The 11809-nt window shown below is 34.9% G+C and overlaps 1 protein-coding gene across 4 annotated transcripts; it reads right to left on the reverse strand.

The window, feature by feature from the left end:
• Positions 1-600: 600 nt before the first annotated feature.
• LOC109005827 (protein IQ-DOMAIN 14-like) lies at positions 601-6618 on the reverse strand. Of its 4 annotated transcripts, none has more exons than XM_018984879.2 (7): positions 6273-6617; positions 4959-5045; positions 4593-4690; positions 3711-4112; positions 2806-3039; positions 2260-2391; positions 601-1494 (listed from the first exon to the last, which is right to left on the reverse strand). In XM_018984879.2, the coding sequence occupies exons 3-7, from the start codon at positions 4665-4667 to the stop codon at positions 760-762; spliced, it is 1578 nt and encodes a 525-aa protein (XP_018840424.1). In that variant the 5' UTR covers positions 4668-4690; positions 4959-5045; positions 6273-6617; the 3' UTR covers positions 601-759. The 4 variants fall into 4 exon arrangements, with proteins under 4 accessions (XP_018840424.1, XP_018840425.1, XP_018840423.1 ...); XM_018984878.2 differs by having other exon boundaries at positions 620-1494; positions 6277-6617; XM_018984880.2 differs by lacking the exon at positions 4959-5045 and having other exon boundaries at positions 6277-6618.
• Between the last annotated feature and the right edge of the window lie 5191 nt (positions 6619-11809).

Raw genomic sequence — 11809 nt, forward strand, 5'->3', positions numbered from 1 at the left:
GAGGCCATGAAAGAAGCCGTGGGCAAGCTAAGGGAGAGAGGGAAGCCTGTCGACGGACCAAATGGATCTGAATGATTTATCATCAAACGCATACCACCTTTGACGTTGCAAGTGTCTTTCTGCAGAAGATGGATACAGAATATTGGTGCTCTGTCTAGTCGATTACATGTCATGGTGATTTGACCAGTTGCCTGGTTAAATACCGAACATTGGTTCGTAGGTACATACAAAAATCGGAATGAGAATTATGTCTGATAGTTGTTCTTTTGCTTGTAAACGTTCTGCATCTTAAATTATGAAGATTCCATTTTGTGAACGGTGTACAAGGCAAACTAGGACCACTCACCTCGGCGCATCTTTCTGGTTGTTTCGTTTGAGGCAATTAAAAGTGCACAGCTCCTTGTAGGATGGTGAGGCGTTGCACGGCTTGCACCGTGGAAGATGCTTCAGGTTCAGTTCTGCCCAAATGCCTTGCTGTATATAGTCATGATGGGAATATTCATAGCAAGCCCTTCTAACACAGCATTAGCACTTGCTTTTGGGATTACAATCAGAGAACTAACAGGCTGCAGAAATCCTAAAAAAGCATGTCATAATACCTTTGAGAAACCCAATCCTGTTTACATCCAAACCATCATCCTACTTTTTATTCATTATTATATTTTTTCAGTATCATATAAATCAAACTATCACAATACACTCAATCAAAATAGACACCACGATGGGGGATATAAAAGGTAAAAAATAAACCAAACGAAATCACACAAATCGGTTAAATGGCTTCCTTCCAACCCCAGCAGGTAAAGAAACTGTTGAATCCACACTCAAATTCCCTATTGACTGGAGTGACTGGTTTTTGTCTAACATTCTTGGGGAGCTAGAATCCTTGTTAGAGAACAAGGAGCCCTTGTTCCACTTCAAAGACCCTATGCCTTGTGTCAAAGGTGATGAAATTCGCCTGTTAGACTCACTGCCCGGAGTCCCTGGAAACCTTTCCTTGGGGTTACTACCAGCCCTTACTTTGGCTTTGGCTGAAAATGTTGGAGCCATGTAGTTTGGAACTGAAAATGGTGGGCAGCTCATGAGGCTGTCATCATCCTTAAATGGCAGATCAAAAGGGGAATCGGCTCCACTAGCTCTTGGTCTTGAATACCTTGACAAGCTGCTGTTGCCTAGTGAGGTTCTATTAGGAGGTGGGGTTCGAGCCTGTTTTCCTGTCATGACTATAGTTGATTTTGAGGATTTTGGTGTGGCAATATCCATATTATCAAACCCAAAATCATGTTGCTTGTAATCACTTGATTGGGGAAGTGGGCTTGGCTTCAGCTCTGAATGCGGTCTTGGAGGTGTAAGTTGAAAATTCTTCATTGCATGGCTTTCGGGTGGATTTGCTGGAGGCAGCTGACGTTCTAACCAGTTCCACCACCGTGAAAATCCCCCAGATCTGATATCCTTTAGAGGTGTTTGACCTGATTTAGGAGAGGCTTTCCACAACTGTTGGCATAGAGAGAACAAAACTCAAATTTGAAGAAAAAAATGAACCAACTGGTGTAGTAACTTCCTCTTGAGCTAGTTTTGAGAAGGAAGGAAGCAAATGCCTTTGAAGTTGTTAATGGATAAAGTGTAGGTCAATAGCATGGATACACGCATGCAGAGTCCTATTATGAGCTTGGGTTTACTCATGATCCAAAACATACATGTTACGTTTCTTGGACTCGTTGATTCTGAAGAAGAAATTCTCAAACAATAGAATTTTTGCGTTTACAAAGTTATGACTTTGTGAGGTGCAGAAACAGTGTCTTTCAAACAGGTCAAAATTGTTTGGCTGGTCATTTTGGGCTCTCTACAATGATGGCATTCAAAAAGTAATAGTACTATAATGTTTCTTAAAACAGTGTGGCTCTGTAGATCCTAAGTCCTACCTAAAAGCTCTTAACTATTGATCACCAAAAAGGAACGTGTTGGGTTCTAGACCATATACAAGAATATGTCCTTAGGATGATGCATGATAAGAAAAATGGGAATGAGAACTATGACAAAGGAAGGAAGGAAAATCAAAAGGCATGGTAAATGATGGTCAAGTAAACAAGACCAAATTGTTAATACCGGCAGCCAAAGTGGGTAGTTACACCAATATACACCTCCATAACATGGATTTGTCAGTGCATTAATGGATTTGGTTGAATAGTATATTGTTGGAGGGGAGACTATCCCTTGTGATGCAATTGAAGCTGGGCTAGAGTAGTGTAAATAGAGTACCTGGTGTGAATATGCATAGGCCATGGCTCTTTCTCTCTTAGCAACTGCCTCAACCTTTTTCTGCAATCTTGCCTCTCTCTGCTCCTTTGTTAGCGAGCTATCATCCCAGTCATCATGGTTACCTGCCTCAGACTAAACCAGTGCACCAATTGTAAATTTTGTTTCTTGTAAAAGAAATAATAACATAAAAAAGCACCAAAGCGTATGTTCTTTTCCACTTTAGACAATCAAATTATCATTGGGTCTACTGGTGAGATTTCAATTCTTTATTAGATGACCCAGATTAAGATCCAGAGACCAAATGCATCACAGTGTCAAGTCCAGGTAAAGGGACAGACTTAAAGCCACGCCTTCAAAATGGACAGATCAGCCATAATGGACGTGGGATAATGAGTTGATTTTTGTGACAAAATTATAACTTCTGATCATATTAATCAAATCTCCAATGTTGCACCACCGCCGGGCCAAAGGGGAGCATTACTGGTTGGAACCATTATTGGTACATAGCTCAAATCAAATTCACTAATCAACCATATGGAAACTTACTGCCTGGCTCCATTTGTCAAAGGTACCCTCCACTTCTTTATCATTCCTGGTTTGAGCTTGATGCCGAGCTTGGTTTTCTAACATCTGGACCCTCCGTGTCTGAATCTGAGATTGAACACGCACCAAGAGTTGCATGTATTTCATGGCGCTCATCGTCTGACGCTTTACATTCTGTCCCTTCACAACTCCCTGAAGCCTCACCAGGCCCTTTAATGCTCTAAAGCTTTTCCTTGCCTGTATGACAAGTACTAGTTAGGTGAATTTGGTTATGGACTGATGTTGATGCAGAACATGCACAGTCAAAAGAGGTCTAGAAGAGTCCTTTTTAGTTTTGTTTCCCATTTAAATCTCTCTCCTCCTAGGATCTCTAGATCTGTCCTGCATCAGATATAGCCATCCAAACCTAAAGTTAATGCAAATGAACATCTATCAATTGCTTCATCAAGCTAACCTCAACCGAGTATCAGGGCATGTTAGAGAACCCTATATTCAAATCAAGGTTGAGCAGCGATATGCCCTGCCTTTCAGTTTTGCTATCTGGAAATCTTGTGTATAAACTAGAGTCTTAGTGAGAACACTTGGCCAACAATTCTGGTCAAATGTAATCCAAAAATAAAGTTTGTGACAGATTCATTTATGGACATACTGGAAAACAATTGCCTTTAACATCAGGAGGCCTCCATAAAATGGATGCGTCTATTTGATAGGATATTCATCTGAGTGGTCACATGTGGCCCAAGAAAAAGCTTACCGGACAAAGAAAAATTATAATGGATTATGCTTTTTGTATTGGATCTTTATTTGATATTGTCAATATTTACTTGTTAGATGTGGTGGGACACAACAAAGCCTTGAATAATTTTTTTTTTATATTATCCAGTAAACAAGAGACAATGGACGCTTACCATATAACCTCTATAGGTTGCTTGGATCTTAGTCGCTGAAGCATGGTGGTTTAGTGTTGGTTCTGGTCTGTGGCTAATCTCCTTTTGACGAACACTCTGAGGAGAAGCAGCTCTAGGGGAAGCAACCCTTGGAGAAGCAAGCCTAGGAGAGGCAATCCTTGGAGAAGCAAGCCTAGGAGAGGCAACCCTTGGAGAAATAGGAGGCACAAACGGGGATGCATTTGGTTGCTCAGGAGGCGTGGGAGGCCTAAAAGTTACTTTTTGTTGCTCTTTTTCAAAATCACCAAAAATTTTCTCAATGCTGCTTGGCTCTTTGAATAGAGGAATAAATGAATTGGACTCCCCATGCCTTAGATTTCCAAAACCCTTCTTCTTTTCTTTTGTGCTTTTCTTCTCTTGGTCCTGCAATTTTTTGAAGTAATAATGGAGAGAAGTTCCATTCAGTTTGCATTGCATAAGTATTTTTCAGCCTGGAAGTAAGGGATCTTTGCTCTCTGAATCCAGAAAACTACTCTGAAACCCTAATTTTTTTTTTTTTTTTGATAAGTACTCTAAAACCCTAATTGAACAGCACTATTTCAATGAAATGTATTGTTCTGAAAAATATCTGCTATTTGTTTTCAGACAAAAGAGATAAGTGGAACTCGGTGGTGTAAATTTATAAGGGAAGCAACTCGAAGCAAGAATGACAAGTAATTCAATAATTTCAGCAACTTGTTCTGTGTTGTTACTTATTAACAATGCCTCACCAACAATTTATCTTTTTTTTTTGAAAATATTTTTTAACTATGCCATCTCTAAAACTCTAAGACTGTAATCACTATGCATTTTCAGTTTCTTCCCTGCACGGCTGCACCCACCCTGTGTAAGATATTAACTTACATTGACTAGTTTTTCCTTAGAATGGTGAACAAACACCCTCTTGATCGCAGAAAACCAACTGCCTTTCTTTCCCATGTTCCTAGCATTACTGTTTCTCCCTGTAAAGGAAGGTGAAATCAAATAATTCAGTGGATGCATCATGCATGTCCAGATATGTATGAGGGCATCTTTACTAATGTATGTATGTGTATATAATTGAATCTTTGTAAATTATTTAAGTATTACGTGGCAATAAAATAAGTGGGTGGCCAAAACCAACTAAAGAAAATTAGCATCGGGAGAAGACTGTAGCATATGATTCATATGCTTGTTCAAGTTAATGATTATGAAATATTATGAATGTGGATTAAGGCTATTCAAAAGTACCCAAAAGTCACATGATCCATAAATTATTGACTTCTTCTCAAATTCCTCTTCTGAAGCCTTTATCGTGATGTGCTTAGTATCCCTTTCCTAATTAACATGGAAAAACACAGAGATCTGAGATGGCAAATATTCTGAGGTGATATTTATTCCTTTAACCCAAATCAACAAGGAAAAACAGAGATATACAATTTGAAGGTATGGGATGCCTTTCAAGGCGGGCATAATTAATTCTAAGGAACTAGTTCAACAATTTACTGCATAGAAGATTAGCCACTGCCACATTGTAGACCAAAAAGATTACACTAATCAACAAGGAGGAGGCCAACTACAAGGTTTATACTGCAGGTTTTAACTACCAAATGGGGGTGATTACATAGCCAGATGGACCACTTCCAACAACCTGACTGGAAGCATTCCCATTCATTGCCATCCCACCTCAACTTCTAGATCCAAATTATTGTTAAGCCGCCGTGATTTGTACTACTTTATTTTCTTTTACTTTTGTAATGTTTGCTCATACAAAAACAACTATGAAATGGGGATCAAAGAAATAAAATAGAATAAAAACAACTCCCTTAAAAAAGAACAGAAGAAACAATAGAAAAAATGTTTCATTTATAGTCAGAGACAAGGAGGGCATGGGAATTGGCAGATTGAATTCAAATGTTTGCATCATGTAACAGAGACACCCTCTAGGATTTTAAATAAAATATGAATAAAGAGGTGGGTTTAAAACATCAACATCGTTCATCTGTATTTAGTTTTGAGGTCCATATTATTACCAATATCTAAATACAAACAAACATATACTGCCAACCAGAATTATCTAATTAGACAAAGAGGAAACAAAGACTTTCATTTTCTTAATTAAGGCAAGAAATCTCCACAAGGTTGAGCCCATTTATCCGTGCAGGGATCATCTCTCTTAATAACGAACACTTTTGACAAGATGAAAAACCATTCAAGTATTACGAAACGCCGAGAGAGAGAGAGAGAGAGAGAGAGAATTTCTTGGGGGTGCAAAAGCTGTTTTTCCTGTAAAGAAAACTTATTTTAAGAGTTTAAAGACAACAATTCTCCGAGTGAACATCCCACATCAGACGGCAAAAGGGATCCAAGGAAACAAGGAATTCAGTAAGAGAACTGTCTTAGAACTGAAACATGATTCCAATCCCAATAACAGAAGATGCCCACTTTTAAAAATCCTGCTTTAATTAATTTCGTCAAGAATTCATACGTAATAATCAGATAACATAATTAACATAAACCAAAACTCTACACAATTAAATATGGCTAAGAAAACTGAGACCGTACATGCCTTGCAAACCTCCCGACCTTCCAAAAACCCTTCAAAAAGCTGTTTTTCAACAGAAAGGAAGAGCAAAGCAGACAAGAGCCTTCTATCTCTCTACCCTCCCTGTCCTTCCTGTGCCACAAGCCTCTATCTTCTGCCTTTCTTTAGCAGTTTCTCTCACTAGAACTTTGAATCGTGTTCTTGCTTGTATGAATTTACTTTTCTTCCTTTGCCACCTTTCACCTTTTGTGGGATTTATAATTTTTTTTCCCTTTTGGCTTCTGAAATCATCATGACGAGAAGGAAAGAGAAAGATGGAGGGATTGGCCGCTTCCTCACTCAATGTGGCCAACTTCAACTACCTTTACTTCATTGGGAAGACTATTCTGCACATCAAAAAAGACAAAAATAATTCCCCACTTTAATTAACGGTTAGGTTTGTCACAATGTTTTTGTTTTCCTTTTTCTTTCTTTTATTTTAATGTAATTATCTCATCATCATCGTCGTCGTCGTCGTATTTCTGCCTCACGAAGATTCTCTCTCCCTTACGCGTCTCTACAGGCGCCTCTACAGGTGGGTGTAACATATTTGCCAATGGGGAAGGCAGGAGGCATGCGCGAACGGAGAAAGAGCCGGTTTGGATCGACTTTTCTTTACTATTTTAATTCATAAATTTTATTATTATTTATAAACCATCTCGACTCATTTTTAAATTTAAATAATCTCAAAATCTTTTGATAGACTGCGATGATCCAATAAATTGAGAAGCCACTTAGCTCTAGGATTTGCATAATCATGATATATTAGAAAAATTATATATATTGTTATAGAATGCATATGTGTCGTAAATTTTTTTTATTTTAAAAAAAATAAATACAAAATTTATAAAAAAAATTACCTTTTTAATAATAAATCTTATAATTTTTTAAAATAAATACATGATAATTACACTCATAATAGTAATATTAAGCATTGATGGTGCTATATTAACCAGCTGGTATCATGACAAATGATAATGTCGATACTAACCAGCCCAAGAAATCAATGAGCGATCGTGTATCTAAATCTAGATCTAACAATACAAGGTTATGTAATAGGATAAAAAGAATTAAAAACAAGTATAAATGTAAGTAAAATCCTCCTATTACCTATTTATTATTATTTTTTATTTGATTTTTTTTTAATTTTTAATTTTGTTTAATGATTAAGAAAGTGACTCTTAATAAAATTATATTTTTTTTTTAATTTTTCTTAATGATTAAGGATGTTAGAAAAATATTTAAAAGAAAATAATAAAAAAAAAAAGAGAAAAAACTTTAAATACACTATAAATAATAAATTGATAGTACATGTGAAGAAACAATTAACTCAATAATTTAAGGTTGAACGTGGCTCGATAGGGAATGCTTGCTACCACGATTATTTTGGTCATTGTACTTCATAATCAAATGAGATGAAACAGTGAGCGTTCATGAGCATTTTTTTTTTTTATAAAGTATGATGAGTTTTCTTAATAATTCTATATGTTTTTGTATTAAGACCACCCATTCTATTTTCATAGTTAATTTGGAGTGATGGTTATGGCGATAATGTTTTCACGTATAGTTGTCATGCTTTGATTGGGCATGGTAATATAACTTATTTGTTCTTAATGAACGCATTATACTGTCTCTATTGAATAATGCTAAATATATATAGTCATAAGTTATGTAAGCGTCACGCATTAATTTTAAAAAAAAATATAGTCAAATATTAAAAATTTAATTTTTTTATGTAGATTCTATATATACTCACTTGTTTTTCAAAATGAGTACGTGTCGCTTTATATTTTATGATTATAAATATTATTTTTCTTCTCTATTATAGGTGAGGGCGATCACCCAACCATATTTTGTAAAATTCCTTTTTTATTTTTGGGTTTTGATTCTTCAAAACCCTGAAGATTTATTAATCCTAATACATAATACACATGACTAACCAATGAAACGTTATCCATATAGATAAATTTCTGATTTCACAAACCCGATTAAAAAAGAAAATTCCAATGCAGGCATTTATGCTCCATATGATCAGCATTTTGTTTTCGAATATTATATTAAGAGTAATTCTACATACAATCGTGAAGTGCGTAACCGCCGCGTAATCGCTTTGAAAAAGAGTGGGGTCCACTATTAAAAAATTAATTTTTTTCATGTGGATCCCATGTTTTATTTATTTTTTTCAAAGCGATTACGCGGCGGTTACGCAATTCACGGTTGTAAGTATCTTTTCTCTTATATTTATAATCTAATTTGGAACGTATCATTCAAATCATTGATATGATAAAATTTAATTTTAAAAAAGATTTAAAATTAAATACCATTACAAATCGAATTATATACTATAAAACAGTGGTTTCCACTATTGTCTTTTGTTAAACAGGTGAGTATTTATGTATTTGTTATTTTGAAGAGAGCGCTACAGTTATAAAAAAAAAATTACAAAAATAGTAAATCTACAAACTGACATGATTTTATATGGTACATTAGATCTATTTTATAATAAAAATAATTTTACAATTTAATATTCTGCATTAAGCTATGTTAATTTGCCTATTCTCGCTCTCTCCCTTTTCTCTCTACACAACCGGCTCCCCTAAAAAAACTCAGACCAGAAGAGTGGGGGTTGGAGCTTGGCTCCCCCCACCCTCCTCCCTCCTCCATATTCTCTCTAGTTTTTCTTTTATTTTTTTAGTTTTATTTGTTGTTTCGTTCACAATAAGGTGAAATGTAGATTTGTTGTTCTCTAGAGCCAGGCGATCACCACGCGCCCCACTGCAAGATTCCCAAGGCATCGATCATTTAGACAGACAAAGAATCTCATCGAACGGAGTGACACGTGAGCCACACACATTGCCCAAAGTGCTCACATGACATTCACGTGCTACCGCAATGGGAGCTCTATCGCCGCCATGCACGACTTTTTTGGGACCAGGGCCATCGGTTTCTTTAGACCTGACGTCCACGCGCCACCACAGTCTTGGTATTTACATTTTTTATTTCCTTTAAGGTTGAAAATGTAGATCTACAACTTTCCAAGCTGTAATTCGCTATTTTCTCATGTATCTTTTACGTTTTCTGTTATTTTCTTTATTTTTGGTTAAAAAAATATACATAATCTTTTGGATTTTTGTCCATAGATTGTGTCTTCTACTCCTTTTTAGACAAAGTGTGGAGTTGTTTAATTCTGTCGTATGACAGAATATGACGTTTGTTAAATCTGTCTTAAGACATAGTACTGTCTCTCATACGGTTTCTCTGTAGAGAGTTATAGTAATGGACTAGACCATGTCAATCACAAAAAAATTTGTGTATTGAGGAGCCTTAAAAGCAATAGTTGGCTTGTATTCTGTATGTCTCAGGTCAAAGTTGTAATTTCTTGTTATGAATGAATGAAGTTTGTTCTACCTTAAAAAAAAATTATGTTAATTTGTGAATTTAATTTTACGAATATGTGACTAAAACATTCATCTATTCTGAATATTGGAGCATTGAGTTCTACTTGCTATAGATTGAGGTGGGGGCTAAAACCCCTAAACAGTGGCTCTCATTGTAGGACAAAACACTAGGCTGGGTTTAGATACATAAATCTTCTCGTCTCATCCCATCTCATCATTACAACTTTTTAAATTTTTATATAAAAATATAATAAACAATTCAATTTTTTCAAATCTCAAAATAAAAATAATTTGAAAAAATTATATCTAATAATATTTTATTTAATTATTATTTAAAATATCTCATATCATCTCATCTCATTTCATATGAACCATCTATCCAGACCCAACCTAAAAACTAAATGAGCCATTTGGATGAGTATAGTTGTGGCAAGTTGCAGAAACTCAGAAGCATATGATTATGTTTGCACATAGGTATGTGTATCATTATAACAGTACTCCCTCACCGTCTGACGCACGATGAGTCCGACAGAGACAAAGCAGAGCTTCTTTGGCCAACCCCAGGTTCTAGAATTGAGTTTTAACGGCTTTGGATTTTTTTTTTTTCCTAATCAATAGGGGATCCCGAAAAGTACCAATTCATAAACTAAAAAATATAAAATAAAATGGACACTGAAAATAAATAAATGTTTCGTATCCTTTTCTGTCAAGGAGAAGCTGCACAAAGTGGTGATTTATGTACAATCTGAGAAGGGGATTGTAAGCCCATGAATGCATTCATGCTATGGTGATTGAAGTGACTGTATTTTATCTTGAAGTGGCTATTGGAAAGGTCGACTACGATCCTGTGGCAAAAGAATGTGTAATTTTTGGTACCGTGACCAGAGTAAGGTCCTGTTTAGATATAAAAATGTTTAATTTCATCTTGTTTTATTATTATAATTTTTTTAAATTATCACATAAAATATAATAAATAATTTAACTTTTTTAAATTTTAAAATAATAATAATATTATAAAAATAATATTTTATTTAACTTTAATTTTAACTCTCATCTCAACTTATCTCATTTCAATTTACTATTCAAACCGTGCTTAAAATGTAAGGCGCATGATCGTGAATACGAGCAAAGCTATTCAATGTAGAGCAACAATATACATACAATATTTGTCTTTACATACAAATTTATATAATTATGCTATGAGAGTATTTTTATAAAATTGTATTATTTTTATAAATTATTATATAAAAAAAAAATTTGCCTTATCGTTTTCTTGTAATGCATTATTTTCTACTTAATATTGGTTGCCCAAAAGATTTTAAACTTTTCTACTCATTTATAATTCGGAACTTCGATCGATCTAGGCTGAATTTTTTTTTAACAGAAAATTGTTATATCCCCAACATTAGTTTTCTTTCTAAACAAACTGGACACGAGTATGTCAACGGTCCATACCTCTTAAATCTTTGTTTAAAAATCTTAACTTAGGATAATTTCATATTTCACAAAGAGAAAATATATTTACAATCGTAAATTGTGCAACTGTCGCGTAATCGTTTTGAAAAAAATGAATAAAACATGAGACTCATATAAAAAAAATTAATTTTTTAATAATAAATCTCACTATTTTTCAAAACGATTATGTAATATTTATACACTTTACGACTATATGTAAAATTACTCTTTTATAAAAATTTATTTACAAGAAAAGAGACTAATAATTCTATTTAAAAAAAATTTATACTATATACTATCTACGTGATATAATTTAATTTGTATAGTTTTGATTGGATTGGAATGGCCGGCCGCTCTAGCCAGAGTCTGTGGAATTCGACCAAAATATGTACGTTATCGATGTTTCAAATCCTTAATGCCTTACACGTTGGTCCACTAGTCTGATCTTAATCTTAAAAAAAGAATATAAAAAAGAAAAGAAAACCCTTCTCTTCGCCTGTCGTCGATGATGTTAGATTAATTACTCTCGATCGGCTCTCACTTTATTAGAAAAACTGTCGTTTAAGAGTAATACTCGTGGCAGCATGTTAGAAAACGAACGAAGATCATAGATACGCGCGGTGTCGTCGAATTGTCCACTAGCTATTTGAAACCTTTTGGTAGGT

Source organism: Juglans regia, chromosome 12, assembly GCF_001411555.2.
Source record: "Juglans regia cultivar Chandler chromosome 12, Walnut 2.0, whole genome shotgun sequence".
Classification (NCBI taxonomy): Eukaryota; Viridiplantae; Streptophyta; class Magnoliopsida; order Fagales; family Juglandaceae; genus Juglans; species Juglans regia.

Excerpts from the sequence above, each read along its gene's own strand:
- LOC109005827 (XM_018984880.2), bottom strand. The coding sequence starts at position 4,667 with ATGGGAAAGAAAGGCAGTTGGTTTTCTGCGATCAAGAGGGTGTTTGTT. Across the intron at positions 2,392-2,805 it reads TTGACAAATGGAGCCAGGCA|TCTGAGGCAGGTAACCATGA; the intron begins GTAAGTTTCCAT and ends GCACTGGTTTAG. Across the intron at positions 1,495-2,259 it reads CCTATGCATATTCACACCAG|TTGTGGAAAGCCTCTCCTAA; the intron begins GTACTCTATTTA and ends CTATGCCAACAG.